This window comes from Coptis chinensis, chromosome 6 (assembly GCF_015680905.1).
Source record: "Coptis chinensis isolate HL-2020 chromosome 6, ASM1568090v1, whole genome shotgun sequence".
Classification (NCBI taxonomy): Eukaryota; Viridiplantae; Streptophyta; class Magnoliopsida; order Ranunculales; family Ranunculaceae; genus Coptis; species Coptis chinensis.
The window spans coordinates 79710241-79738002 of NC_141461.1; the positions used below are offsets into that span (position 1 = coordinate 79710241).

At 38.1% G+C, this 27762-nt stretch overlaps 4 protein-coding genes across 4 annotated transcripts; 2 read left to right on the forward strand and 2 right to left on the reverse strand.

Moving 5' to 3' along the window:
- LOC147494703 (polygalacturonase-like) lies at window positions 1–1909 on the forward strand. Its single transcript, XM_086568220.1, has 4 exons — window positions 1–438; window positions 614–903; window positions 1011–1239; window positions 1691–1909. The coding sequence occupies exons 1-4, from the start codon at window positions 1–3 to the stop codon at window positions 1907–1909; spliced, it is 1176 nt and encodes a 391-aa protein (XP_086424346.1).
- An 11934-nt stretch (window positions 1910–13843) lies between these two features.
- On the reverse strand, window positions 13844–14689 carry LOC147494704 (uncharacterized). Its single transcript, XM_086568221.1, has one exon. It carries the CDS (start codon window positions 14687–14689, stop codon window positions 13844–13846), a length of 846 nt encoding a protein of 281 aa, XP_086424347.1.
- A 957-nt stretch (window positions 14690–15646) lies between these two features.
- On the reverse strand, window positions 15647–16570 carry LOC147494705 (uncharacterized). Its single transcript, XM_086568222.1, has one exon. It carries the CDS (start codon window positions 16568–16570, stop codon window positions 15647–15649), a length of 924 nt encoding a protein of 307 aa, XP_086424348.1.
- Window positions 16571–22250: 5680 nt separating this feature from the next.
- On the forward strand, window positions 22251–25347 carry LOC147494706 (Ribonuclease P protein subunit P38-like protein). The gene is made up of 3 exons (XM_086565789.1): window positions 22251–23679; window positions 23880–24754; window positions 24833–25347. Exons 1-3 carry the CDS (start codon window positions 22431–22433, stop codon window positions 25172–25174), a joined length of 2466 nt encoding a protein of 821 aa, XP_086421915.1. The 5' UTR covers window positions 22251–22430; the 3' UTR covers window positions 25175–25347.
- The last annotated feature ends 2415 nt before the right edge of the window (window positions 25348–27762 follow it).

The window sequence follows — 27762 nt, forward strand, 5'->3', positions numbered from 1 at the left end:
ATGTTGAAGACCAAAGTGTGTATAATTCTCTCCATTCTATTTATCAGTGCTGTCCCATTAGCAGCTAGTAATGCAGTATTTAATGTGGTCAAATTAGGGGCCAAACCCGATGGAAAAACGGACTCAACCAAATCGTTTATTGAGGCGTGGGCTGGTGCCTGTGGTTCGAGTGATTCTTCTACAATCAATGTGCCATCAGGTAGATATTTGATCAGGAATGGTGTGTTCAAAGGGCCATGTAAGAATGCTGACATTACAATACGCATAGAGGGAACTCTTATCGCTCCGTCGGACTACAATGTCATTGGAAATTCCGAAAACTGGCTCTCCTTTCAATGGATCACTGGCGTTTCTATATATGGTGGCACCCTTGATGGTCAAGGGATTGGTTTATGGGCTTGTAAACTTGGCAATAAGAAATGCCCTGATGGAGCAACGGTAGGTCAATTTATATTTACTGATGACTCCCAAACAGATTTCAAAGTAAGCCAATGGTAGCCAGTTTTCTAACCAGTGTTGGGGAGTCGGAATAAGGAAGGAGTATATATCATTTTTGCTACAGTTAAATTTTGTACTTGTAAGTTGTAACTAACATGTTGAGGTTTTGCTGCAGTCCCTTTCCTTCACCAACTCAAAAGACATAGTGATCAATGGACTAAAGTCACTCAACGCCCAAATGTTTCACATTGTGATCAATCGCTGCGAAAATGTCAACATGCGAGGACTGATGATAACGGCCTCAGGCAACAGCCCTAACACAGACGGCATACATGTGCAATTATCGACTGGTGTCACAATTATGAATTCCGGCATCAAGACCGGAGATGACTGCATCTCAATTGGCCCAGGCACCAAAAACCTTTGGATTGAGCACATTGCATGTGGACCGGGCCATGGCATCAGGTGACATATTGCACATGTTACATGATATTCAAGTTTAAGAGTACAGTAGTACACTCCATGTATACACCATACTCACAATCGCATGTCACTTTGTTTGGTTGGTGCAGCATTGGGAGTTTGGCAAAGAATCTTGATGAACCCGGTGTACAAAATGTGACAGTTAAAACCGTTGTTTTTACTGGTACTCAAAATGGGCTAAGGATAAAGGCTTGGGGAAGACCAAGCAATGGGTTTGTCAAAGGAGTTGTATTCCAACATGTCCTTATGAAAAATGTCCAGAACCCCATCATTATAGACCAAAACTACTGCCCTCGTGATGAAGGTTGCCCTAATCAGGTAAGATATAAGCACAAAATTTTTAGAAACACAGTTACAAATTTAGACAGTGAAAATATGAAAAATATTGTTTTAGATAGTTGGCTTATTATGAAATTTCGGCAGTGTATTATCATGTTATTTTCAGTCCCAATCCTGGGCCTCCAGTCCAGCCCAGGATCTAGATAGGGCCCAAAGCAACTTTTCTGACTCCAGTGTGCGTGTGTTTGAAACCGAAGTACAAAACGTCCAAACACTTGGCAACCTTCAGAATTATTTATGGCTAGTATCATCTATCATCTGTAATTATGTACACTTATGAATGGGCAGAGCCGCAGAGGTGATTGCCCTGGCCTTAAATCAGTGGGCTTGGACATGATTTCAGCAATCTATGTAATCTTCCACAAATTTTTTACATGATTAAAGGACATATATGTTTTATAATTTCTCCTTTGTTGTGATATTTGTGAAGGTGTCAGGTGTAAAGATCAGCCATATTACTTTCCAAGATATACAAGGGACTTCAGCAACTAAAGTTGCTGTAAAATTGGATTGCAGCCCCAAAAATCCATGCGAAGGTATCAACTTGGAGAATGTAAAGCTTAGATATAATAATCAACCAGCAGTTTCATCATGTTCAAATGCAGACGGATCTATTCACGGTGTTGTTGAGCCTGCAGGTTGTTTATGAAGTATGAAAAAAGAACAAAAAAATTGTGTAAATGTATATAAAACAATTACATGAAAATACAGAATCCGTTTCTCAATTTGCTTTTAGACGAATTTTGAAAGGTGCAGTTGTACACAACTTGAGGTTTGCAAACATGTTTCAACTTCAATTACTTGAGGAACCAATACGTTAGAAGTAGCAAAATGCCAATCATTTTTGACGCAGCTAGTTAACCTAGAATATCAATCATCAAACATATAAAATGACATAAAATGGTCACCTTTACTTATTTTCGATCACCACACTAAACCTGTCATCTCGGCTGTTAGAATTACTAAATTGAGATTTAGTAATTGTTTTTAGATCTCAAATTAAGAGAGGTTGTTGGAATTAGTAATTTTAGATCTAGCTATTTTGGTTAAATTAGAGTTGGGGCAGGTTAATTAATTAGAAAGTGGTGTGATTAGCAAGTATGAGTTGTTATTATGAACCAAGTTGGTATTGACAATATAAGTAATATTATAATTGGGTTGGTATTAGAATTTTTCGAATTAGTAGCTTAGTATGAATTAGTAATTTGAGAAGCTATCTATATCTATATCGATCTATATCTATATCTTAATATTAAAGCTCCCACAGGGGTATTTTTCGAGCTCTATTAAAATTCCACGTCATCTTCTATTAAAACGGGAATTCCTCTCCTATTATAACAGGAATTTCTCTCATATTAAAACAAAATCTAACACTTCTAATTAAAGTGGGAATCATTCTCCTATTAAAATGGGAATTCCTCCCCTATTGAAAAGGGAAAATCTAGTATATCTAATTAAAACGGGAATTATTCTCCTATTAAAACATGATCTCTCTCGCAATTGAAAAAAATGGGTTTTTAAAACTTAATTAAAACAATTTGTTAGAAAATTAAAACGGGTTAGCAACTAAAACGGTAGTCCCAATTTTCTAAAAAAAATCAAAATATTTTCAAAAGAACTGGTGCTATGCACGGGCCTACAAGCTAGTCTTAATATTAAAGCTCCCACAAGGGTATTTTTCGAGCTCTATTAAAATTCCACGTCATCTCCTATTAAAACGAGAATTTCTCTCCTATTATAACGGAAATTCTTCTCCTATTAAAATAAATTCTAGCACTAATTAAAGCAGAAATCATTCTCCTATTAAAATGGGAATTCCTCCCCTATTGAAAAGGGAAAATCTAGCATATCTAATTAAAACGGAAATTATTCTCCTATTAAACATGATCTCTCTCCCAATTGAAAAAAATGGGTTTTTAAAACTTAATTAACACAATTTGTTAGAAAATTAAAACGGGTTAACGACTAAAATGGTAGTCCCAATTTTCTAAAAATAATCAAAATATTTTCAAAAGAGTCTGTGCGTATGCACGGCCTACTAGAATTCCACATTATCAACTCCTATTAAAACGAGAATTCTAGCTCTCTTAAAATTCCACATCATCAACTCCTATTAAACGGGAATCCTTCTCCTATTATAATGAAAAAATTTCCCCTATTTAAAAAGAAAAATCTAACACTTCTAATTAAAACGATAATCCTTCTCCTATTAAAAATGGGAATCACACTTCTAAATTAAAACAGGATCCCTCCCTCAATTAAAAAATGGGTTTTAAAACTTAATTAAAATAATTTGTTGAGAAATTAAAACGGGTTTTTAAGACTTGATTAAAATAATTTTTTAAGAAATTAAAACGGGTTAACGACGAAAACATGAATCACGATTTGTTAGAAAATTTATATATGTATAGTTATGATTGTTGAACAAGTATTTAAAAGAGTATGTGCATATGCACGGGTCTACTTTCTAGTATATATGTGCAAGTGCCTAGACTTTAGCATAAGAAGAAGTGAGAGAATAACAAAAGAGACACATTGTTGAAAAGAGATGTATCGGTATGAAGTGGCCTGGTAAGTTCTTTTGTTAATTAAGTTTAATATAAATGGTTGAATTGATATAATAAAGTTTGTTTAAGTCAAGTTTGTCTTCTATATGTATTATTCAATTTTATGTGTTTGAATCAAAGTTTAGATTCTACATTTGGTATCAGAGTTTTACGGTTAAAGATCCAAAATTAATCAATGGAAGATGGTATGTGGATGGTTCCAAAGTGGGAAGAGATCGTGAATTTTGGGCATTGGAGTTTTCAAATGGAGATTGTGTACGTTTAAATATCTGAATATATGGGAAGTCGTTAATCAATAAATTAAAGAGCTTGAAAATGAAGCATTATTGTAGCAAAGAAGAAAAATATACATTAGAAGAAAAAAAAAAGTTTAGCATTGTGTTGTATTTGTAGAGGACTAGGTATTTCAAATTATAAGAAAATTACTTCCGCTCAAACTTCAAAAGATGCATGAGAGATTTTACATGATTGTTTTAATAGTGGTACTGGTGAAAATAAAATGATTGACAAATCTAAATTTCGGTATTACAAGTGTGAAAAGAAGAATTGATTTTAAAAAAAGAAATTAAGAAAAACACATAAGTGTTCGACTCATAAGAAGTGATTGTTAGTCTTGATTTTGATGTTGAATAATATGAAGTACGTGATAAGGTTTATTGGGAATGTGATACAAAATTGTTACTTGTTAATGATTTAAAGTTTTTTTGTTGCAACTGAAAATGAAGATTTTGTGTATGCACCAATATTAGTGGGGGGTGGGGTGGGGTGGGGAACCAGCGCTGCACTACTCGTGCACCCAACTCTACCACTGCCGCCACCATCACCTAACACTATTCCCATGACCTGGTCCCTCTAATCAACAACCCCCACCACCAACTGACCACCAATCCACCGCCACCATCATTGACATCCACCACCACCATCCTTGACAAAAAAAGAAACCAACATCAAACAAAAAAAAAAACACTACACTACTCGTGCTGCACCCAACTCTACCACCGTCGCCACCATCACCTACCACTATTCCCACGACCTGGTCCCACTAGTCAACAACCCCCACCACCGACTGACCACCATCCTTGACACCACCTTCTACGATCCTTCAAACAATAAAAACCCAACCTTCCTGCACCACCATCGCATTAGCACCATCATTATTACCACCATTGCACCACCCAACCAACATCAACTACCACCACCAATGCATACCATCTCATCAACACCATCATCACTCTCTGCCATCATCTCTCACAACTACCTTCTCCCCAACCCCCAAAAACAGTGATGCACTCTTATAGCCATCATCCTCCTACTATCCCCTTATATCCACTACCACTACTACCACTAAACCATCTCGGTCCTCATGTACCAAACCAAACCAAAACCAAAAAAAAACTGTGTGTGGGGTTTTTGATTGGACTGATTTTGCCTCGATCAATTGTGTGTGGATTTTGTCTGTGTTGGACTTGTTTTTCGGCTTGTGCTGGATTGGTTGTTTGGTTGAACTGTTCTGTTTTATTAGTTGGTTCTTTCTGGGTTTTGTTTGAATTTGGTTTACATTGAACTGTTGGTCATGGCCGAAAAAACAACTTTCATGGTTTTGGTTTAGTTTAACGAAAATGTAGCTGCTTATGGTTATTTGTTGGATTTAACTGAGTTGGGTTTGGTTCAGTGTTGGGTATGTTGATTGGGTTTGATTTGACGTAGTGTTTTTATTTGTTGTGGTTTAGATTTGGTTTCGTCTGGTTTTGGGTTTGTTAGAGCATAAGGTGTTGTCGTTATGCCCTCTCAAAAAGAGCATATGCATTGCCCTTTTCATGATTTTGACAAGTGCAAAAATAGGATTAATGGTGGTCGCGGTTTCGTATATTGAAACTTATATTAAGAAGCAGCACTTGAGTAGCCAGGGAGATATATATAGATCGACTACGAGATAGGATCAAAGAGGACATAGGTTTATATCTATTGCTTCTTAACTTCTTGAAAATGGCAAACAAATGGATATGTGGTCACTGTCTCAGCATACATGCACTAACCATACCGTGTCATCATTCGGGAGGCATCATAAAACCACTGAATATAACTGAAAATGGGGAACTTGGATGTCTCATTGTCAGTATATCAGAACCACCACCCATCCCTAAGACCATGCAACCTACACTGTCATCACACGGGGGGCACTAGTGTTGCCCTTAGGCCTTTTGTTGTTGCTCCCTCTCTTGATGAGACACTTCTTGGTAGGGCATTTTGTATACCTTTTCGTACTGTGAAAAGTATACCACGTGCTTGTCGTTTGGCATTTTCTTGTGCATTGAAATATTCTCTCTGGGATATTACGGCTAATCCTACTTTAGTTATGCCATGGGTTCGTCTCCTCCTTCCGTGTTGCACTCTACAGGTTTTTTAACCACAGAATCGTCAGGAACGTCGGTCTGGTACAAGGAAAAAACTTCAGTAGAAGCAAATTCTTCATGCTTTGACGATATGGAATGAGCCTGGTGGACCATTTCGCCTCTTAGAATCTGCACTAGAGCCTCCTTCAATCCAGCCACCCCAGAGATATGTCCCCACTCAGAATGTGTGTTGATGCTTGCAGAAAGTTGCTGATGGACATTTTGCTTGTAGCAGTAAAGGTATTGTTATCATCAGGGGTTGCCTCCAATACTGCAGAGACCATATGTGCATTCCAGGAGAAACACCCGATGCGACAACCACTTGTTCCTTTTGTTGAGCCCCATTTAGTGGTAGAGAGAGACACCCTTCTGTCATGTATTAAGTCGTTTCCGAAGGGTACTACTTGTGGTCGTGATGGTCTCCGAGCTCAACACTTGTTAGATTCCATGAGTGGTGTTGCAGTAGCTATATCGTCTGATTTGCTAGATGCATTGACTTCTATGGTGAATCTTTGGTTACAGGAACGATATCCACAGCCGTTAGCAGAATTCATAGCGAGTGCTCCGCTTACTCCACTTCTTAAACCGAATAATAGTATTCATCCTATAGTTGTGGGCATAGTTTGGCATCGTCTGGTCTCCAAGATCGCAATGAAAGGAGTTTCCAAAGATGTCGTAGGGTACTTACAAGATTTTTAGTATTGGGTTGGTGTTTCTTGCAGAGCAAAGGCGATTTTGCACGCTGTTAACCATATGGTGTATGTTAACAATGACAGTACCTCTTTTTCGATGTTGTTTGTAGATTTTCAGAATGCTTTTAACATGGTTGATCGGACTACCATGTTGAGAGAGGTTCGTATCCGTTGCCCAACTATTGCCCCTTGGGTCGAGCACCTGTATTATCAACCTGCGAGGTTATATTTGGGGGAAGGCTACATATGGTCTGCTACTGGGTCCAGCAAGGCAACCCTTTAGGTCCCCTTCTCTTTGCACTAGTGTTGCATCCTCTGATTTTACGGATCCAGTCCAGCTATCAGTTATTGTTACAGGCTTGGTACCTAGATAATGGGACTCTCATCGGGGATACATAATAAGTCGCAACAGCTTTGGGTGTGATTCAGGAAGAAGGACCTTCTTATGGGTTGGTTCTTAATGTGGCTAAAACTTCAGATTTGTCCCATCTTCAACAGGGGGTCAGGTTGCTTGGAGGTGCAGTTAGCACTGATGCTTCTTTTGTCATGGTCCTTGCTCGCAAGCATATTGACAAGGCTATGACTTTGATAGACCGTTTAGCTGTATTAGAAGATCCACAATGTGAGTTAGCACTCTTACAAGCTTGTGTTAGGCTCTCTATGTTGGTCTTCGTGATTCGTACTTGTCCACCATCCATTTTCAGAGAGGCAACTCAGACTTTTAATCGGCATCTCCGCAGTGTTCTCCAGGGTATTGTGGTTTCTGATAGTCCTGGCTTCGGTGATTTGCAGTGGCGTTTATCGACACTCCCATTACGTCTGGGTGGTTTAGGTAGTTATTGTGCCACTGATGTCTCTATATTTGCTTTTGTGGCATCCCGTTTTCAGACTTCTAAGCTTCAGAACCACATTCTTAGGAGTTATGGCCCAGTACTTTTGAATAAGATTCTTGATGTTGCTAGCAGCGCATTGAGTCTCTGCCTACCTGATTTTGACCTCAATTCTCTGGCTATGAATGCTACCGTCCCCTCAAAACCACAAAACATTTTGGCATAGGCATTCTTCGGTAGGATTGTTACTGGTCTCGAAAGGAGTTTGATTTATCTACTCGTCAAAAGACAGTCATGGGATGCTTGCAGTCGGAACACGCAAAAGATTTTCTACTTGCTATTCCGATGGAGGGACTTGGACAGCGTATGTCACCGGTGGAGTATCGTTCTATTCTCCAATATCGTCTCATGATTCATTTGTACTCTGACGGTGGTTTATACTTTGTTTGTAAAAAGAGTAGATTGGATGCCTTCGAGGACCATGCAGCACATTGTCGACATTTTTCAGGTTTCAAATACTGTCATGATCATGTCAGAGACATTTTATGTGATGCATTTTGGAAGGCTGGAGTACAAGTGAAGAAGGAGGCTCCTGTCAATTTTCTCATTGATCCGAATGAGGGAAGATCGACACTTCGACCTACGGATGTATTGCTCTATAGTTGGTATGAAGGGAAGCATGCATGTGTTGATGTAACTGGAGCCTCTCCGTTAGTAGGGCTTGGGAATGGAGTCTTTGAGGTGGGAGAAACAACTAATAAAGTAGTGGCAGGGAAGATTAAAAGACATGAGGATGCTTGTAAGGCTAACCAACATTGTTTCATTCTATTTAGTTTCGACAATTTTGGTTTCTTGGCACAACAGTCTGTTGAGCTCCTTAAGAGGTTGTAAAAAGTTATTGATAGTAATGTAATGACAGCTGGTTCTAACGAGTTTGTATTTAAGAGGATATGATTTGTCATTCATAAAGGACTTGCAGCGCAACTTGTTGCATGCTTATCATAATCATTTATAAAACTCATTATCATTATCAATAAAATTTTCACTTTAAAAAAAAAACAACCAACGACGGAAGAAGAAAAATAAGAAAGCATTGAAATAGTACATGAAGAAGAAAATATGATTGTAGATATGATGGAGAAAATCCATGGAGATGAAAAAATTGAGACAATGAAGTTTACTGAGTTTCTTTGTGACAAAACGGTATTTGATGTCAAATAGGTGCAAAAAGAAAAATACAAACAAAAGAGGAAGGTGAATAGTTTGAAATCAAGAGTGGTAGAATAACTACACAAACAACATTATTACAAGCCAAAAATGGGGGAGAGTTGTTTAAGAGGTAAATTGGTACAAAGACATATAAACAAAATAGAAAAATATACAAGATTAAAAAGAGGGAAAGTTTTGTGAAAATTTTAATGGTACTAAGAGTATACAAACAAGATGGTAGAAGATCCAAGCCAAACTTGAGAAGATACAAGAAGAGTTCGGTATTTCGTGGGAATTGTAACAGTGTAGAAGGGTAGAACTCATCAAGATCCAGATTGGTTCCAAGTGTTCGTAAGAAAAATCAAAAATGGTACAAGCCAAAATTAAAGCGATACAAGTCTAAAGCAAAACACAATACAAGAAAGTTTTGATATTTCATGGGTGGAGTAAACACACGGAAGTCAAGTGTAAGTATAATATTAATGTTGTAATGGAATTTCATCAACTAAGATGTCAAGTGGTAGATATCATCATGGAACCGCTAAAAGTCGAAAAACTTATCAAGCTGAAAACGTTTCTAAGAATGACCGCATTCTAAAATCTCAATTTAAGGGAAGCTGTTGGAATTACTAAAATGAGATTTAGTACTTGTTGCTAGATCTCAAATTAAGGGAGGCAATTGGAATTAGTAATTTTAGATCTAGCTATTTTGGTTAAATTAGAGTTGGCGGGCTAATTAATTATAAAATGGCGTGATTAGCAAGTATGAGTTGTTATTAGGAACCAAGTTGATATTGACAATACAAGTAAGATTAGAATTGGGTTGGTATTAGAATTTTTCTAATTAGTAGCTTAGTAGGAATTAGTAATTGGAGAAGCTATATATACGTGCGAGTGGCCTAGACTTTAGCATAAGAACTAGATTTTGAACCCGGACATACGCCCGGGATCTATTAAATATTTTTTGTGCTGAAAAGGCTTTACAAAATGTCTCACACAAATTTTCGAATCAGAATATATTTTTAATGAAAATAAACCGAAATACGTTAATGAGCAGCGATTATAGTGCATAAGTACTTGGGAACTAATAAGGGATCAAATTAATATAGCTTCTTCACTTTGTGGTTTAGGATATTAATCCAAAAATTTTAAATAGAATTATCTTAACCTCGATCTAGCTTATATAATAGTTTTCTTATATTTATGGTGATTTAGCGGCAAATTTTCGAATCAAAATATATTTTTATTGAAAATAAACCGAAATACGTTAATAAGCAGCGATTATGGTGCATAAGTACTTAGAAACTAAGGGATCAAATTGAGATAGCCTCTTCACTTTGTGGTTTAGGATATTAATCCGTCATTTTCAAATGGAATTATCTTAAACTCGATCTAGTTTGTATAATAGTTTTATTAGATTTAGCGGTAAATCATCACTGTTCGGCTTACGTACTAATGTGTACAAATCACTAAAACATATTGATTGTTTCCATATCCTCAAAGAATACACTACGCCCACTTGAAAAGATTTATCACATGAACGTGTCCTACGAACGGGTGTCGTTATATTAAATTATTCTAAAAAATATTAGCAACTATGCATAGCTCTGAGATATGAAAATTATATTAATTACTCATTTAAATTTCTTGCACCTCTCTATAAAAAAGAAACATCAAACTTTGATAAAACTCATCGACTTCTTTTTATTGTTAGGTTTAACAATAAAAGTTTGATTAATGTTTTGTGAGAATGCCCAATGTGGCGAAGATAATATTGAAGCTACTTGAATAGCAAGACATTTCCAATCACAATAAATGAATTATGACTAACACTACTTAAAATGCAAAACTATATTTGTCAAGACATTTATTCCCTTTTTTTTTTTTTTTTGCACGCAAGTAAGGAAATTTATTAAAGAAGGAATTGTCGAAGATAATACAAGTTACATACTGTATCAACCAAAACGATAATATGTCCCAAAGGGACATTCTATCTTACAGACAAAGTCTGGTCTACTAGAGTACCATACTGAAGTGTCCATCAATAAAGTGGATCCCTTCCTTTGTTGCGCATCCGCTAAAAGTTGCATTCTCTCGGACATGTGATAGCTTCCAGTGTTGTAAACGGGCGATTGCTCGCTTCCATCTCGCTCGAAACCTCCATGGGATTGCCTCGCCATTGAATGCTTTTATAGCAGCTTCTGAGTCGGCTTCTATCCATATGCAACCCCAATCCATCTCCACCGCTTTCTCGGCTGCCATGACTATGGCTGTGCATTCGGCATGGTAGCTGTCTACCCGACCCAGACCCACAGCCAGAACCCCAACCACAGCTAACTCCTTATTCCGGCATACCATACCAGCCCCGCCCTTACTAGGAACTCCCTGGGCTGATCCATCAGTGTTGCATTTGATTACGTTGCCCACTGGAGCGACCCAGTGCACTTCTTGGATCGACTGTGCTGGTGCACTTTTTACATGTACGTCCAGCCTATCAAGAATGCGAAATTCTTGCATGTCATTGCGTTTTTTGCCTTTGGACAGCCAGCCCGAAACCTTGATCCCCTTCAGCACTTCTCTCTTAATGAAACTCAAGCGGATAGGTATGTCCTCGAAGTGCTCTCGGTTCCGGGTTTTCCATACCTGCACCATAATGTGGACTATGGCCGCGTTCCACAAGTCTTGAACAATAAAACTTCTCCCTTTTGCTATTCTCTGTAAAGCTTTAAAGCTATGATCCCGAATATTCAGTTCAAACAAGTCTGCTGCCCATGCCCAAATTTCTTGAGCCTTGCTGCAGTCCCATAGCATATGCTGAACGTTTTCCTCCTCTTGATGGCAGAGGTGACATCGTGATGCAAGATTTACCCCTACCTTTTTCACCCTGTCCTTTGTTGGTACCGCCTTGTGCAGAAGCTTCCACACTATACAAGCTGTTCTGGGGTGTAAATGCACTGCCCAAAGCTTCTTATGCCATGAGATCTTGTTCTTCTTCCGTCTAATAGCTTCAAACGCAGACTGAACCGTGAAAGTGCCATCTATTTATGGTTTCCAAATACGAATATCCTCTTCCCCACTAGGTTGTGGGATGGAAGACAAGTCTATGCCCAGACGCATGAATACTTCAACTACTGCCTCTGGGAACTTCCATTTATTGTCTTCTATAACCTCTGCGACCTTTGCCTTGAAACCAGACCAGTTCACCTCGGTGAGCAGCCCCATGACCGATTGCCCTGCCCAATTATCTCTCCATAGATCCACCTTGTTGCCTTTGCCGATGATCCATCCAGTGAGAGGTTGTACATCCTGCAGTGCACCTCGAAGACCTGGCCAAACCGATGAAGGTTTGTGGTAAGTGAGGTAGCTTCCATCCTTTTTAGTGAATTTCCTGCTCATGAAGATACTCCAATCATTTTGTTTATTTAAGAAGCACCATGCTAACTTGCTGAGTAGCGCCTTGTTCAGCTCCTCCAACCTTCATATTCCAAGCCCCCCTTCATCCTTGGGTTTACAAACACTTTCCCACTTAAGAGTGATCATTCGTCTCTTCGTAGGGTCCCCTGACCATATAAAATTCCTTATGGCCGCTTCTCCGTCCTTGATGCTTTTCTTAGGCCATTTATACACCGACATGTTGTGTATCGGTATACTTGAGAGGATAGCATGTACCATGATCACTCTCCCTTGAAAAGATAGCAACCTGCCTGCCCACCTAGAAGCTTTCCGTTTGATTCTATCGACTAGAGGTTGGATACATCTACTTGTAACTCTGCCTTTAAAAAGCGGGACACCAAGATAAGTTTCCGGGAGCTCTCCTTCTTTGATATCCAAGAGTTCCTCTATTTTCCTTTTCTTAACACCTGCCATATTCCCCAGAAAGATTTTGCTTTTCGCGGTGTTAAAGAATTGGCCAGCTGCGTGCTGATACTCTGAAAGTGCCTCCTTCAGTCTTCTGAGCCCTCGGATGTCACCATTTGCAAACAGGAAGAGATCATCCGCAAAAAGAATATGAGTAGGCCCAGGAGTATCTCCGATGGTCACCATCTGCTTCACGAGGCCAACCTGAAAACAGTGATTTATTCTCCTACTGAGGACATCTTCCGCCAAGTCGAAAAGGAACGGGGACAGGGGATCCCCCTGCCTCAACCCTCTTCCAGCTACAAAGAACCCACATGGTCCTCCGTTTATCATAACCGATAGCTTTGCACTGCTGAGAATTGTCTCAATCCAAGCACACCACTTTTTGGAGAAGCCAAATCTCTTCATAACCTCGGCAAGGAACTCCCAGCTAAGAGTGTCGAACGCCTGCGCTATGTCCAAATTTCAGCCCAATGTTACCTCCCCTTCGATGGTGCTCAAGCTCATTCATCATTTCTGACGCTAAACAGATGCCCGTGGAGCTATTCCTGCCTTTGATGAAGCCAAGCTGTTCACAACTGATCAACTTGGTTGCCATTAGATTAACCCTTATAGACAAGATTTTGTAATAATCTTAAAAAGGAAATTACTCAAACATATAGGTCTATAATGATTTACAGCTTTGGCATTAGATACCTTTGGTAGGAGCACCAAAAAGTTTGAGTTCATACCCTGCGGCAGCTTGTTGTCTTTGAAGAAAGAGATAATGGCTTTGCTGACATCCAGTCCCACTATATCCCAAAAAGTTTGGTAAAATGCACCTTGAAATCCATCCGGGACTGGTGAGCTATTAGCGTCCATGTTAAAACAGCATGCTTGATCTCTCGTGATGGTAGGGATTTCGAGATTTTGCATTCTCCTCGTCGATCCACAAGCTTCGGTATGAGTTCCATCACCCAACATTGGGTATGGCCATGGGCTTGTACTTGGCTTCAAACACCGAGACTATGTGCTGCTTTATGTCTTGTTGTTGCTTAAGTATGGTTCCATCGCCTTTCTGATTTCCGGATCAAAGCTTTATTCATTCGCAGCTTGTGAAGCGCATGGAAATAAGCTGTGTTCCTGTCCCCTTCAAAGGCCTCACTAACTCTAGCTTTTTGCCGCCATTGTGCCGCTTCTGTGTCTAAAATGCCATTTAATTCCTCTTCTTTATTCCGTTCCCTTTCCTGAAGCTGGACATTAAAAGGGTCCTCCTCTTGCTCCTTCATTATCCTTTCCAGATCCTCTGTCACTCTCTTTTTCTTTTTTCTCAAATCCCCGAAAGTTTCCCAGCTCCATGTTTTTAGGACTTCCTTCAACCTTTTGAGTTTTTTCATGACTTTTCGATGGGCATCCTCGGGCGTTCTTCCCGGCTTCTGTTTGGCGACCTCTTTGAGACTCTCATGCTTTATCCAATGTTTCTTGAACCTGAAAGGGATATTGTGAGGCTTAGGAATAGCGGTGAACCATCCTACAATAGGGGAGTGATCCGAAATCCTCCATTGTAGGATCTTGCTTCGCCATCCTGTGGCTGCATCTATCCATTTCTGATTAACCAAAATGCGATCAATTTTCTGTACCATTCTTTTATCTCCGTGCCTTTTGTTTGACCATGAAAACTTGAAGCCTAGACTTGTAGTATCTATCAGCGCATTCCCATTTATAAACTCAACAAACTCATTTACTGCTATTTGACAAGGAAGCCTTCCCCTTTTCTTTTTCTTCATTCGAATTAACCACATTAAAGTCCCCTGCCACGCCCAAGCTTCCACATTCAAACCCAAATTCGCGACAACTTCGTCCCATAGTGCTTTCGTCTTTGCACATAAGCGATCCGGCATGAACCAAATGATATAAGGAGATCACCGGTTTTAATAGATATATCTTGATCGACATATCAACCAGATTTATTACAATTCCTTCCTCCAAAAACCCATAGATTCCCTATCCTATTGGGAATATTATTATGTCTGAAGTCCTCATTGAACCCCAACCTCGCACTTCAAAGAAACTCAAAGGCCCTAGAGGCGGAGACATGAGGGTTACGCGGACATATAATGTCCGGTTTATGATTCGGCTATGACATCCTTCGTAAAGTGATTGATTTTTCCCCGTTTCACTCCCCGATGTTCCAATAGCTTATATTCATTATTGAGGTATGGAGGCTAGTCGGCCCTTGTAGATGGAGGTGGGAGGTCCCGCTCCATCCACTTGGACTTTGTTGCCTTCTTCTTTTTGTCCTCCATGTTCCTTCATTCTCGCTCTCGGCTTCTTCGCCTCCTCACCCATGTCCATGTCCGTGACAAGGCGCCAAATAGCGAGTCTACCGTTAAGAGCTCGAGAGTATTTGTGGTTGACTTGAGTGACGAATGGGGTCGGCCATCTTTTTGCAACAACCAATTGTAGCGAGTGGGCATCGTCATATGAGCGTATCCCACGCCCCGATTAATGCTCACCTTCCTCGAAGATTGCCCCCAACTTGGTCATCGCTCTTTTGGAGACAATAGCTTGATCACCATTAGTAACTGCCACTATTGACTTCCTAGCATTCTCCACCGAGCCAAAGCGTTCGAATTTCGATTAGAAACGGATCCACTTGTGTCCTTTACCTCCATCTCACCGTGTTCTCAAGCGTGATCTCTTCTAGTTCGAAATAGAGTCACGAAAAGATTTCCCCGACTCTACATTGCGTAAGCCTCTATCAAATTCCCAAGGGCATCCTTGGTGCCACCCACTCCTGCATTCGGGGCTTGGGTAGTAGTATTCTTCTTCCTTCTATTTCTTTTGTTTTTTTTCCTCTACCATGCCGGTTGATCAGTCTCTGCTGCTTCCTTGCCGTTATTACTCTCAGGCAATTGATCATCTGGCTTGGATGCAGCGTTCTTGCCTCTGTTTTCTCCACCCCTTATCCTTCTCATCACCGTGCATTCCGCAATGATATGTCCTACTACTTTGCAGTGGGAGCAGAATTTCGGCAATTTCTCCACTTCCACCTCCTGGAAGGAAGATTTTCCTTCCCCCTCCTCCACTAATATTTTTCCAGGGATAGGCCTGGCGAGATCGATTTCCACCAAAACTGACGCAAAGAAGCCGAAGTCTCGGTTTAGCGTATGCTTGTCAACACCTACTGGGTTCCCAAGACCTCTTGCTATGGACATCAGAATTTCATAGTCCCAATATTGTTGTCCAAGCTTTGGGAATTTCACCCAAACTGCTGCTGTGGAAGTTCGATGTATTGCTGGATCAAAGTCAGGCGTCCATCTCGAAAGTTGCAGAATTTGGTCGCCAAACTTCCAGGGGCCTCCACCCCAAATTTTTTTCAAGTCATCTTCACAAGTTAGGCGTATCATGAAGAACCCCTTGCCCAAAGGAACGATTTTCCAATCCCCTTGCGGGTGCCATTTCTCCTGAGCTATTGTTTTCACTTCCTCTAGCTTTATTTTCTGGAACTCTAACCTTCCTATCAGGCAGAATTTGCAGTAAAGCAATCCTCTTTCAACTGCTTTTTGTGGTAGTCTAATGGAAGGAATGTTTCCTTTCATCTCTGGGACTGGAAGGTCAGCTAAGTTTATCTGTTGAGGTTGAGCACCTCTAACTTTATCTGCAAAAGAAGCTTTGGGAGCCCCGGTCCCATCTTTCACTATAACTAGATTTTCCTGTACCGTACTGGGGCTTGTCTCACCAGTAACAGAGGATGGGTTCTCAAGAGCATAAAGATCCATGCTTGGTTAATTCCTTTCTAAACTCACAATCACGTCGATGGGAGGATTTTACTAGAAAAGGAAATAATCAAGAAGCTAAAAACGGATAGTGAAACCCAACCTAAAGCTTTTTTTCTATTCTAGGAAAAAGAAAGCACTGGATCACTGGAGTAGTTTAAGTTATTTCACAACAATTCCCCCCTAAGAGTGTCCCCATTGTTTTTAAGGACATCGTCTATATTTTATTCTCTCTACATATAATACAAATATATTTTAAGGTTATTAGTTCAATGTATTTACATCAAGTTTCTGATTTTTCATTAATTATTTTTTGAGGTTAGTTTAATGTAGTACATTACATCCAGTTTCCAATTTCTCATTAATTATTTTTTGAGGTTAGTTCAATGCAGTTGTATCAAGTTTTCAATTTCCTGTTAATTATTATTTGAGATTAGTTCAGTGCAATTGCATCCACTTTATGATTTTCCGTTAGTTATTCATTAAGGTTAATTCAGTATAGTTGCATCCGACCAATTTTCGATGTTTCGTTAATTAGTATTTGAGATTAGTTCATTGCATTTGCATCCAGGTTCCAATCTCCCATTAATTACTCTTTGAGGTTAGTTCAATATATCTGCATCCAGTTTCTGATTTCCCGTTAATTGTTTTTCTAGGTTAGTTCGATAGTTTAAAATTTCTATACAGTTTGCATACATGTAAGAGTCTGTTTTTATAAACTCACTTTCATTTTGGGTTCCTAATTACTCGTAATTACTCATGTGAGAAGGCTAAAAAAACAGACATTTATGCTTTGAGATTAGTCGCGATCTTGCTTACATTCGACTTCCAATTTTCGATTAACTATTTTTTGAGGTTATTTCAATACATTTGCATCCAATTTTTGATTTCCCGTTAGTTAATCTCTTATTTTAATTTAATACAGTTGCATTCAGTTTTTGGTTTTCCGTTAATTATTCTTTGAGGTTAGTTCAATGCAGTTGCATCCAATTTTCGATTTTATGTTAATTGTTCTTTAAGGTTAGTTCAATGCATTTGCATCAAGTTTTCGATTTTCCATTAATTATATTTTTAGGTTAGTTCAATACAGTTACATCAAATTTATAATTTTCCGTTAATTATTCATTTAGGTTAATTCAGTGTAGTTTCATCCATTTTTCAATGTTTCGTTAATTAGTCTTTGATATTAGTTCATTGCATTTGGATCCAGTTTCCGATTTCCCGTGAATAACTCTTTAAGGTTAGTTCAATACATATGCATCTAGTTTATGGTTATTTATGCTTTGAGGTTAGTTCGATATAATTATATCCGGTTTCTGATTTTTCGTTAATTATTCTTTAAGATTATTTCAATGCATTTGCATTTAGTTTTCGATTTCCCACCAATTATTATATAAGGTTAGTTTAATGCAGTTGCATTCGATTTTTGATTTTCTGTTAATTATTTTTTGAGTTTAGTTCAATGCATTTGAATCTAGTTTCCGGTTTCCCATTAATTATTATCTGAGGTTTGTTTGATGTATTTGCATACCGTTTCCGATTTCCTATTAGATATTTTTCAAGGATTTGCATCCAATTTCTAATTTCCCATTAGTTATCATCTGGCGTTAGTTTAATGCAATTGCATCCAGTTTTCAATTTCTAGTTAATTACTTTTTGAGTTTAGTTTATTGCATTTGTATAAAGTTTTCGATTTTCCGTTAATTACTCTTTGAGCTCAGTTATGTATTTGAATCTAGTTTCTTATTTTCTTTTAATTATCCAATGTGGTGTGTAATACTAACTTCTACTGATCTATATGTAGTGTCCTTGCAAATATGACATAAAAAGTAAATTATACTTAATTTACTATGTGGGATCATCGAAGATTATCCAGTTCCCGATTTCCTATTAATTATTCTTTAAATTATACATGACTCACTATGTGAAATCTTCAAAGATTATCTACGAACGGGTGTTGTTATATTAATTATTCTGAAAAATATTTGCAAATATGCATAACTATTATATATTAATATTATATTAATCACTCAACCAAATTTCTTATAACGTGAAAACCTCACTTTCCATTTAAAAAAAAAATCGCCTTTGATAAAATCCTTCAACTTTATTTTGTTGTTTAACAAAAGAAGTTTGATTGAATTTTTGTTAGATTGTCTAATAAGGTGAAGTTCATATATATTGAAACTACTTGAATAGCAAGGAGTTCTCAATCATACGAAAAAAGATAAGATAAACACTATTTTAAATGCAAAACTATATTTATCGAGACATTCCCACAATATATAACCCAACTATGTTTTGAGATTAGTTCAATGTATTTGCATCCAGTTTATGATTTTCTGTTATATTTTGAGGTTAGTTCAATGCATTTGCATCAGATTTCCAATTCCCGTTATTTATTTTTTGAGATCAATTCAATGCAGTTGCATCCAGTTTCTGTTTTCTCGTTAATTATTCTTTTCGGTTAGTTCAATACATTTGCATCTAATTTCCAATTTTCTATTAATTGTTATTTGAGGTCAGTTCAATGCATTTGCATCCAGTTTCTGATTTCCCGTTAATTATTATGTGAGATTAATTTAATGCATTTGCATTTAGTTTCTGATTTCTCGTTTATTATTTGATAAAGTTGCATTTGCATTTGGTTTCCGATTTCCTACTAATTATTGTTTGAGGCTAGTTTAATGAATTTGCATCCAGTTTCCGATTTTCCGTTAATTATTTCTTGAGGTTAGTCAAATGCATTTGCATCCAGTTTATGTTTTTTGAGATTAGTTCAGTGTTGTTGTATCCGGTTTTCGATTTCCCATTAATTATTTTTTAAGATTAGTTCCATGCATTTGCATCATGTTTCCAATTTATAATTAATTTTTCTTTGAGGTTAGTTCAATGCAGTTGCATCCAGTTTCCGATTTCCCGTTAATTTAATCTTTGAGGGTTAGCTCAATGCATTTGCATCCAGTTTCCGATTTTCCGACAATTATTTTTTTATGTTAGTTTGATGTATTTGTATTCAAGTTTTGATTTTCCGTTAATTATTCTTTAAGGTTAGTTTAATGTAGTTGTATCCATATTCCAATTTTCTATTAATTACTTTTTAAGATTAGTTTAATGCTTGCATTTGTATCCAGTTTTCGATTTCCCGTTAAATATTATTTGAAGTTAGTTCGATGCATTTGCATCCAGTTTTTCGATTCTCCATTAATTGTTTTTTGACATTAGTTTCATTCAGTATTATATATTTTTTAAAACTATTTGTCATTATTGTTTTGCCGTTATTAATTTTTTTTCATTTTCTATTATATATTTTGTGTAATTGTTTTTAACTATGTTTTGAGGTCGTGTTAAGGATATATTCGAAATAAGTCGGTGCTTTATCATAGATACTAAAATTGTATGATTTGTAATAGGGAATTAGTTTCTACAAATCACCTATTTTTTAGCAATTTTTTTTTTTATTTGATCAAATATATAAGAATTGGAATACTAAAAATGTTTGATTCGTAATAGGAAATTACCTTTTACAAATCACCTATTTTTTAGCAATTTTTTTTATTTGATCAAATATATAAGAATTTGAAAGACTCTCCAAATATAAGAATTAGAAATACACTCAAACTCTCCAAAGAGTTTTGGGATTGTATGATATTAGAAAATACTATATTTCATATTATAGTGCCACATAGTAGAGAGAAAATCATCCTGCTTTAGTATATAGATAGTAGATAAGTGAGATAATAACAAAAGAGAAGCCATTGTTGAAAAGAGATGTATCGGTATGAAGTGATAAGTTCTTTTGTTAATTATATTTAATATAAGTGGTTGAATTGATATAATAAAGTTTGTTTAAATCAAATTTGTCTTCTACATATATTATTCAATTTTGTGTGTTTGAATCAAAGTTTAGAGTTTACATCAGCCTCTCAAATCGAACTCACTCTCAATTTTATCTATTCATGAGTAGATCTTCTACTCTCTCCTATTTTTGGAACTTAATAACTTTTTATCTCACTCAAAATGTTGAACACTAAAGAGTATTATTGTTCTTCCCTATAATGTGGTTAGGGACTAAACCCGATGGCCGGCAAAACAGACTTCACCAAATTATTACTCGATGTATAGGCCAGAGCTTGTGATTAAGTCCGGTACGATATATAATACATGTTCCACCAGTCAGGAATCAGGATGAAGATTGAAGACTTATAATCATCAGATATTGATTTTTATGCTTTTTTGTGTTTTCTTTAAAGCATGGCTGATGAAAACGTTAAGTGGTTATGTGCATGATAGAAAGAAAACGATCGAACTAATGACAAACGTCAAAAGAAGGGTAGCATTAGCATGTGGGTCTTCATATTTTGTTCCTTTTGTTACTCTATGAAATTTGTTGGTTGCTTTGGATTCAAGAAATGAGTATCCACCTTACACAAAGTCCATATTTCAAGGACAGATAGATCAAAATAGGATAAGAGTACAAGAAAGAATATGGGCGGAAGTTGTTTATGTCATTTGTGAAAAGATGTATAGCTTTATCTCAACAAAGTTCCTCCTTTACAGGCAGCAAAGTAGCATTAAACCGCCATACTCTCCACCCTTGACTTGAAGCCTCTGGATCCGAGGTGGTTTTATGATGAAAAGAATGATGGCTTTGATAGGTTGATTTCGTCTTTGGAAAAAGAGATCCAGGAACTTTATATTGGCAAAATGATTGAACTTATATGGATCTGTGATTATATTAAAGCTCTTCATAATTAAGAGGCTTGTTTAGCTCTGTAGATTGACTAGGTTCTATTGGTAAAGAAGTGTAGTATGGTCTATGCACATACATTGCAGCCGTGATTTTCTTTTGAATGGTCAAAAGGAATGTTAATGAACCAAGTTGCTTCAGCTTAGAAGTTTATGCTATGATGGGGTTGTTTAATTGTACTGGCTTACCCTGAGAAATGCCGGGATGGCAGGACTCTGTGGTGACTAGGACCACTCGAATGGGCGGAGAACACCATGTTAGAAAAAATATATATATTAGCACCATATATTATTGACAGTGTACTCACTTTATTGAGCAAATGGTCCATACTCCATAGCCTGTGGTCCAGTATGTGTTAGCTTATGTTGAGCATACTAGATCTCTTTTTGGTGATCTTTTACTAGATCTAATGATTTGCCTAAGATTTTAGAAATTTCACCCATAGTCATAAGTTAAATCTATTTAGACCATTAACTAGATTCTTTTAATAGGTGAGATTGTTTGACTACGAGAGATTTTGCGCTTGGAGGAACCAACGCTGGGAGAGTGGGAGCAAAAAATCACTCTTCTAAAGAATACAGCTCTTTTAGGCTGTCAAGATAAAGAAATATCCATCTCACTACTTTTTCCTAAAACAAAATATGACCAATCACCAGGAATCTAGCACTTCTGCTTCCACTGATGAATCAGAAGTAAGAAAAAGATAATGTGGGTTAGATTGGCTTTGTCTTTTAACTGAAAACCAGGGAATATTTGTCACGACTTTCTCCTGCTTTTCCGTGACAATACCATTCTTTAACTGACTTTGCAGTCATCCAGACTTGTAAGTTGTAACTGCCATGCTTTATGCATTTTTTTCGCATGAAAAACATCTGACCATGCATTTATAAAACAGGTTCTCTGATATTCTTATTGCTTCACTTTATTGATCCCCCCTGAGTCTTGAACATCCATCATTCCCCAGACCTCAAATCCTTCTTTGAGGGTGCAAGCATATCAAATCAAGTTAATTGTATGCAAGAATTTCTGCCTTGGGTAATTTTCTGACTCCTAGTTTATTAACTCTGTGACAGGTTTCTTTATTTTGTCAAAATTTGAGTTCCAGTCTGAGCAATGGATGAGGAGGAGGCTTCAAAGTTACCCGTGTCTATCTCTGGAGGGAGAACTGACAGTTTGTATCCAATGTACTTTAGTGTTTCATGTGCATTCATGGTTCTCAAGCTTATGTCAAGATCTGATACCAATGATGAGCAGTGGTCACAAGTAATAGATAAAATGCTTCAAGGAAGTGCTAACCTACTCGGATTGCTTGTCTGGACAGTTCAGAGAAGGGAAGTTGCAGAAGGGAGGTATGATCTTCTAAACAGGCTAGAAAAAGCACGAATAGAAGTGGAAGAGTTGAAGAAGCAAAGAAGCGAAGATGCAAAAGCAACCGAGAAGGTTGTAAGTATCTATGCAACACGGCAACAGAGCTGGTTCACTGAAAAAAGGCAGCTCAAACAGCAACTTGGTGCCCTCGTTAATGAGCTACAGATTACAAAAATAAAGAAAGAAGAAATTATTTTGAATTTGACAGGAAAGGTCCAGGAGAAAGAGCTTATGATACAGTCTAAAGATAAGGCCTTGGAGGAAGCAGAGGCTAAGAGAAAAGAAGGTGAAGAAAAGTCACAAAGAGCTGAGGCTATTGCAGAGGAGTTCAGAGAAACTATAAAGAAAGAAGCTCAAAAACATAACTCTGATCTTTGGAAGCATAAAACTACATTCCTCGAGCTTGTCTCAAACCAGCGTCAGCTTGAAGCTGAAATGGGTCGTGCCCTCCGACAAGTTGAAGTAGCAAAACACGAGCTTGACTCAGTAATTAAGAAAAAGGATGAGTCAGTCATGATGGTTCAACAGCTATCGAAAGAAGTTATAAAGATGCGTAAGGACTCGGAACAGAAGGATAAGATTCTGTCCGCCATGCTGAGGAAATCCAAATTGGACACAGCAGAAAAAGAAATGTTGTTGAAGGAAGTGAGGATCTCCAACGTAAAGAGAAAACAAGCGGAGCTTGAGATGCAGAAATATAGAACACTGCATGAGTCGATATATGAGAAGTCCTCTTCAAGAAGTAATTTGCTCAATCGAGCACATTCGAGATCAGAGATCTTCTCAAAGGCTAAAGAGGTCCATTCCATTGATGCAGGTCACCCACAAAACCGGACAGTTATACATCCTACTGGAAAAAGAAGCAAAACCAGAAATCTTCTCCTCGAATGCATGGAGGTCGAGCATACACCAGAACATAGTTTTATTGTACCAGACGCGGTTAATGTGGTTGCAGACAGTCCTGATCATTACCCACCAGAAAAAAGACAATTTGGTAAGTTTAGATTGTTTATTTTTAATCTGACATGCTTTCTCTAACTAATCAAAATATTTCAAATTGATCACTAACGTAACAGTAGTCTTTGCATTTAGCCTTCTTAAACTACTCATCTCACTTGTAGTACAGCCTTACAAAAGTATGACTACCACCTTTGTTGCATCTGAATTTTGAATGTTTCATTCTGTCTTTCTTAGAATTAATCACAACAGATGTTAAGCAGTTAAAAGATTGGGTTTGCTCCGAAACAGAGAAGATAACTGCCATAATTGAGCAGAGGCATCGAATGGAAATAGATGCTTTTGCAGAACAGTTAAGAATCAAAGAGGAGAACTTAGAAGCTTTCCGCTGGCGGATACTAAGCAATGAACTTGAATCAAAACGGTTGCACTCCCACACTGAAGAGCTCGAGAAGAGTCTGTCACAGCTCATGAAGGAAAAGATGAAACTAGAAGCCTTATTGGGTCGAGAAGCAGAACTGAAATCATTAAATAAGGGGAGCACAAGTTTACATGGAACAGCTAACTGGCATTCTTCACCAAAAGATCAAAAGACAGATCAAAACGCCAATTGGTCTGAAGTCAAGATAATTAAAACAAAGCCATGCGAGGAGGAATTGCCTCTGGTGTACTCTGAGAAAGAAGAGAAGAAGATAATTGAGGACATCCCCTTGTATAGCAATTCTACACTGGCTGCTCCTGAAAAAGATATTGAAGTAGAGAAAGAGGTTACAATGGACACAGGCCATGGAGGAAAGAAAAATGTGGGTTTGGAGCAGGCCAAGTTAGTCAAGTTAGAATCAAACAGACATTGTTTAATTAGTAAAGATACTTCTACTTGGAAAATGGATCTTCATTCTCAAGGAGTTTCCTACAACATCAAGAGATTGAAGCAACAACTTCTCTTGCTTAATAAGTTAGTAGGAATTTCAAAAGGTTTTGAAGACAGAGAGTCCGGTGATAGTTCGCTTTTTGGGACAAAGGGTTTCAACGTGCATATGTCTCTGCTCAATAAACAAGTCTGCAGGTATCAATCCCTTCAAGAGAAGATCGATGATCTATGCAAAAGGATGGTAAGCAAGTTTTTCTATTCTTTCTTCCAAAAGGAAAAAAATTCCAGTATTTATATTTTTTTTGTTTTCCATATTCAGCATGAAAATTATCTAGACAGCAGTGGTGAAGGATCAAGATGTGCGAAGACTACAAAAGAAACTAAAACACTAGAAATGATTCTTGAAGAAACTTTCCTGCTACAAAGATACATGGTTGCGACAGGACAGAAACTAATGGAGATACAACCACGGATAGCATCTGGATTTACAATTTCTGTCGACGATAACAGATCTTCAGGAATTGATATGAAGCGATTTGGTGACAGTGTCAGAACCCTCTTCAGGGACGTACAAAGGGGACTGGAAGTTCGAATAGCTCGAATCATAGGGGATCTTGGGGGAACATTGACTTGTGATGGCATCACACATTTCAGAAGATAGTTCTGATGGCATATGGTAACTGAGTTAATAAGATTTAAATCACGTCTTAGTAAGGCCTACAATTATTTCATGACACACTTCTGATATATATTATAACGTTGAGTTTGTACAGAAAGTTATATCAAATTTTCCTATTTTCATGTTGATGCTAATCTATATATCCAGATATGCAGTAATAGAGAATGTCTTTGATGTAGAATATCGAAGGCCAATCCAAGTCTATCCAAAATTCGACTATACAAAAGAATAGCTGAATAGGAAAGTATAACAGCATGTATATTCAAAGTAAAATATGTTCATGAAACAACCATCATTACAAAAAAGTTATTTTAACTGCCAAAATCAAAACAACTTCTCTAGGTTAAAAGAGTTTGCCTGACTGTCAGTTTGATCAAGTAGATATATAATTTCCAATTGCAATGCCTCTAAATATGCAAACCAAACATAGAAAAACTCTGCAAGATAATAGGAGAAACTAACTTCTAAGGAAGATAAATTCCTGATGTAGATAGGACTAATAAATCTACCAAACAAGATTAATGACAACGACCAGGCTAGGGCAAAGCACATAATCTCAACTGTCTAGTAGTTTCTAAACTTTCTCAGATCAACAGAAGTCGGTTCATCAACAGGAATAATCCCGGGGTTTTATTTCTGAGAGCTTAAACCACTTATACAAATGGGCAGTGTTTGGGCCCCACCTTCGGTGTGTTCCCAGACTCGGATCCGGCCCATCACCTTTCCGGACTCTAGCCCAACATTTTGGATTCAACCCAATATGATTCCGGACTTGATCCAGATCCAAATATTTACAGGTGCATCTGACACAGGTGATGTTTGGCCACACCTTCGGTGTGTTTCCCAACTCTTTTCCAGACTCGGATCCGGCTCATCACCTTTCCGGACTCTGGCCCAACATTCTGGATTCAACCCAACATGATTCCGGACTTGGTCCAGATCCAAATATTTACAAGTGCATCTGGCACAGGTTTAAGAAAGGAAATAGGCACAGTCTGGTCAACGGGGACAGAGAAGGAAAAAAGAAGATAAACCTTCAAAGATTTGGGGGTTAGAGTGGGATCCAGATCTTTTTTATAAGAGTCTGCTCTCACTTTCAGAACTACGCAAACAAAAACTGCTGAGACTTGATCCTTGTTTCCGGACTGGGGTACGTAGGCAGCCTTCTAAGGTTCAGTCTCATTTCTTTTGGTCAATCAATCCACTCTTCACAACCCTAACTGTGTTTGGAAATTTCTAGTCCAAACATTTGGCTCCGTCTGTGCTTTTCAAATCCACACCAATGGGAAGAGCACAAACCAGATCACAAACCAATGGCCTAAATGGCCAACAACATCCTGTAGTCTCCCAACGATCTACTTTCGTAGAATGATTCCCCGCCAATGCCACACACACCAATTGAACATCCCACAAAATGTTGTCCGGGATGTTCGAATCTTCACGCCATCCGCAACAAGTTCAACCCAATCCGGATGAACTCCAATCAGAAATCCTGAGGCTTACTGTAGAGAATGAAAGACTCCGGAATGCTAGGGGAAAAGGCCTAGAATTCCCTCTCCAAATAGTTCGAACAACATTCATCAAGACCGCGAAAGGAATCGAAATGCTATCGATGATAGGCGAGAACCCGGTTCCTCCAAAGACAATCCAATGTATGGGATGGACTAGGTTTGGATTCTCGCCATAATACCCGAAGGGCGAGTCCGGACATAGAGTCCGGACTCATGATCATCATTCACCCAGAAGGACAAAGTCCGGACATGGAGTCCGGACTCATGATCATCATTCAACCAGAAGGACAGATTTCGGACATGGAGCCCTGACTCGACTACTCCCCATCCCGGCCATTCCGACGGGTAAATTTTGATTCACGCGGTCATCGACATCGAGTTCTGACTCCTCCCCCATATGCTCACAGATATCGGCCTACTCATTCACACTGACATGATTTCCCGGAAGAAAGTAATGCTAGACTCGATCGAAGGACTATCGAAGATATTGTAGCAAGAGCAATCAGAGGAAGAAGTACTCGCAATGACCAAATCAGAGACTTAGCCGTAATGGGTTTTCAACATTATCCATTTTCAGATTATATTCAGAACTATCGTAAGCCTCTACTTAACTTCAAGAAGCCCGACTTGAAATGTATGATGAAGAGAATGGAGATCCATACACTCATCCGCTTTTACTACGTGTCCCAAATGGCTATGGAAAATGATGATGCACTACTTTGTAAGTTGTTTCCACCACTCTCAAAGGTGATGCTTTAGTATGGTTCAACTCTCTTACTTCCAAATCAATTAGAAACTTCCCAGAATTAGCTAAGAAGTTTGTTGATAACTATCGATAATAAGCTGCGAGATTAAACAGATTCTCACGCCTTTATTTAATCTCACAAAAAATTCTGGAGAATCTATCAGGGATTTTCGCAAAAGGTTTCAAACTTTACTCAATGTTACTGATCCTCCCTCTGACCAGTTTATCATCCAAGCTTTCAAAGATGCCATAGGATATGATCGTAGTGGTCTATACAGTTCGCTCACTAGACAGCCGCCTTTCTCCAAGTCCGA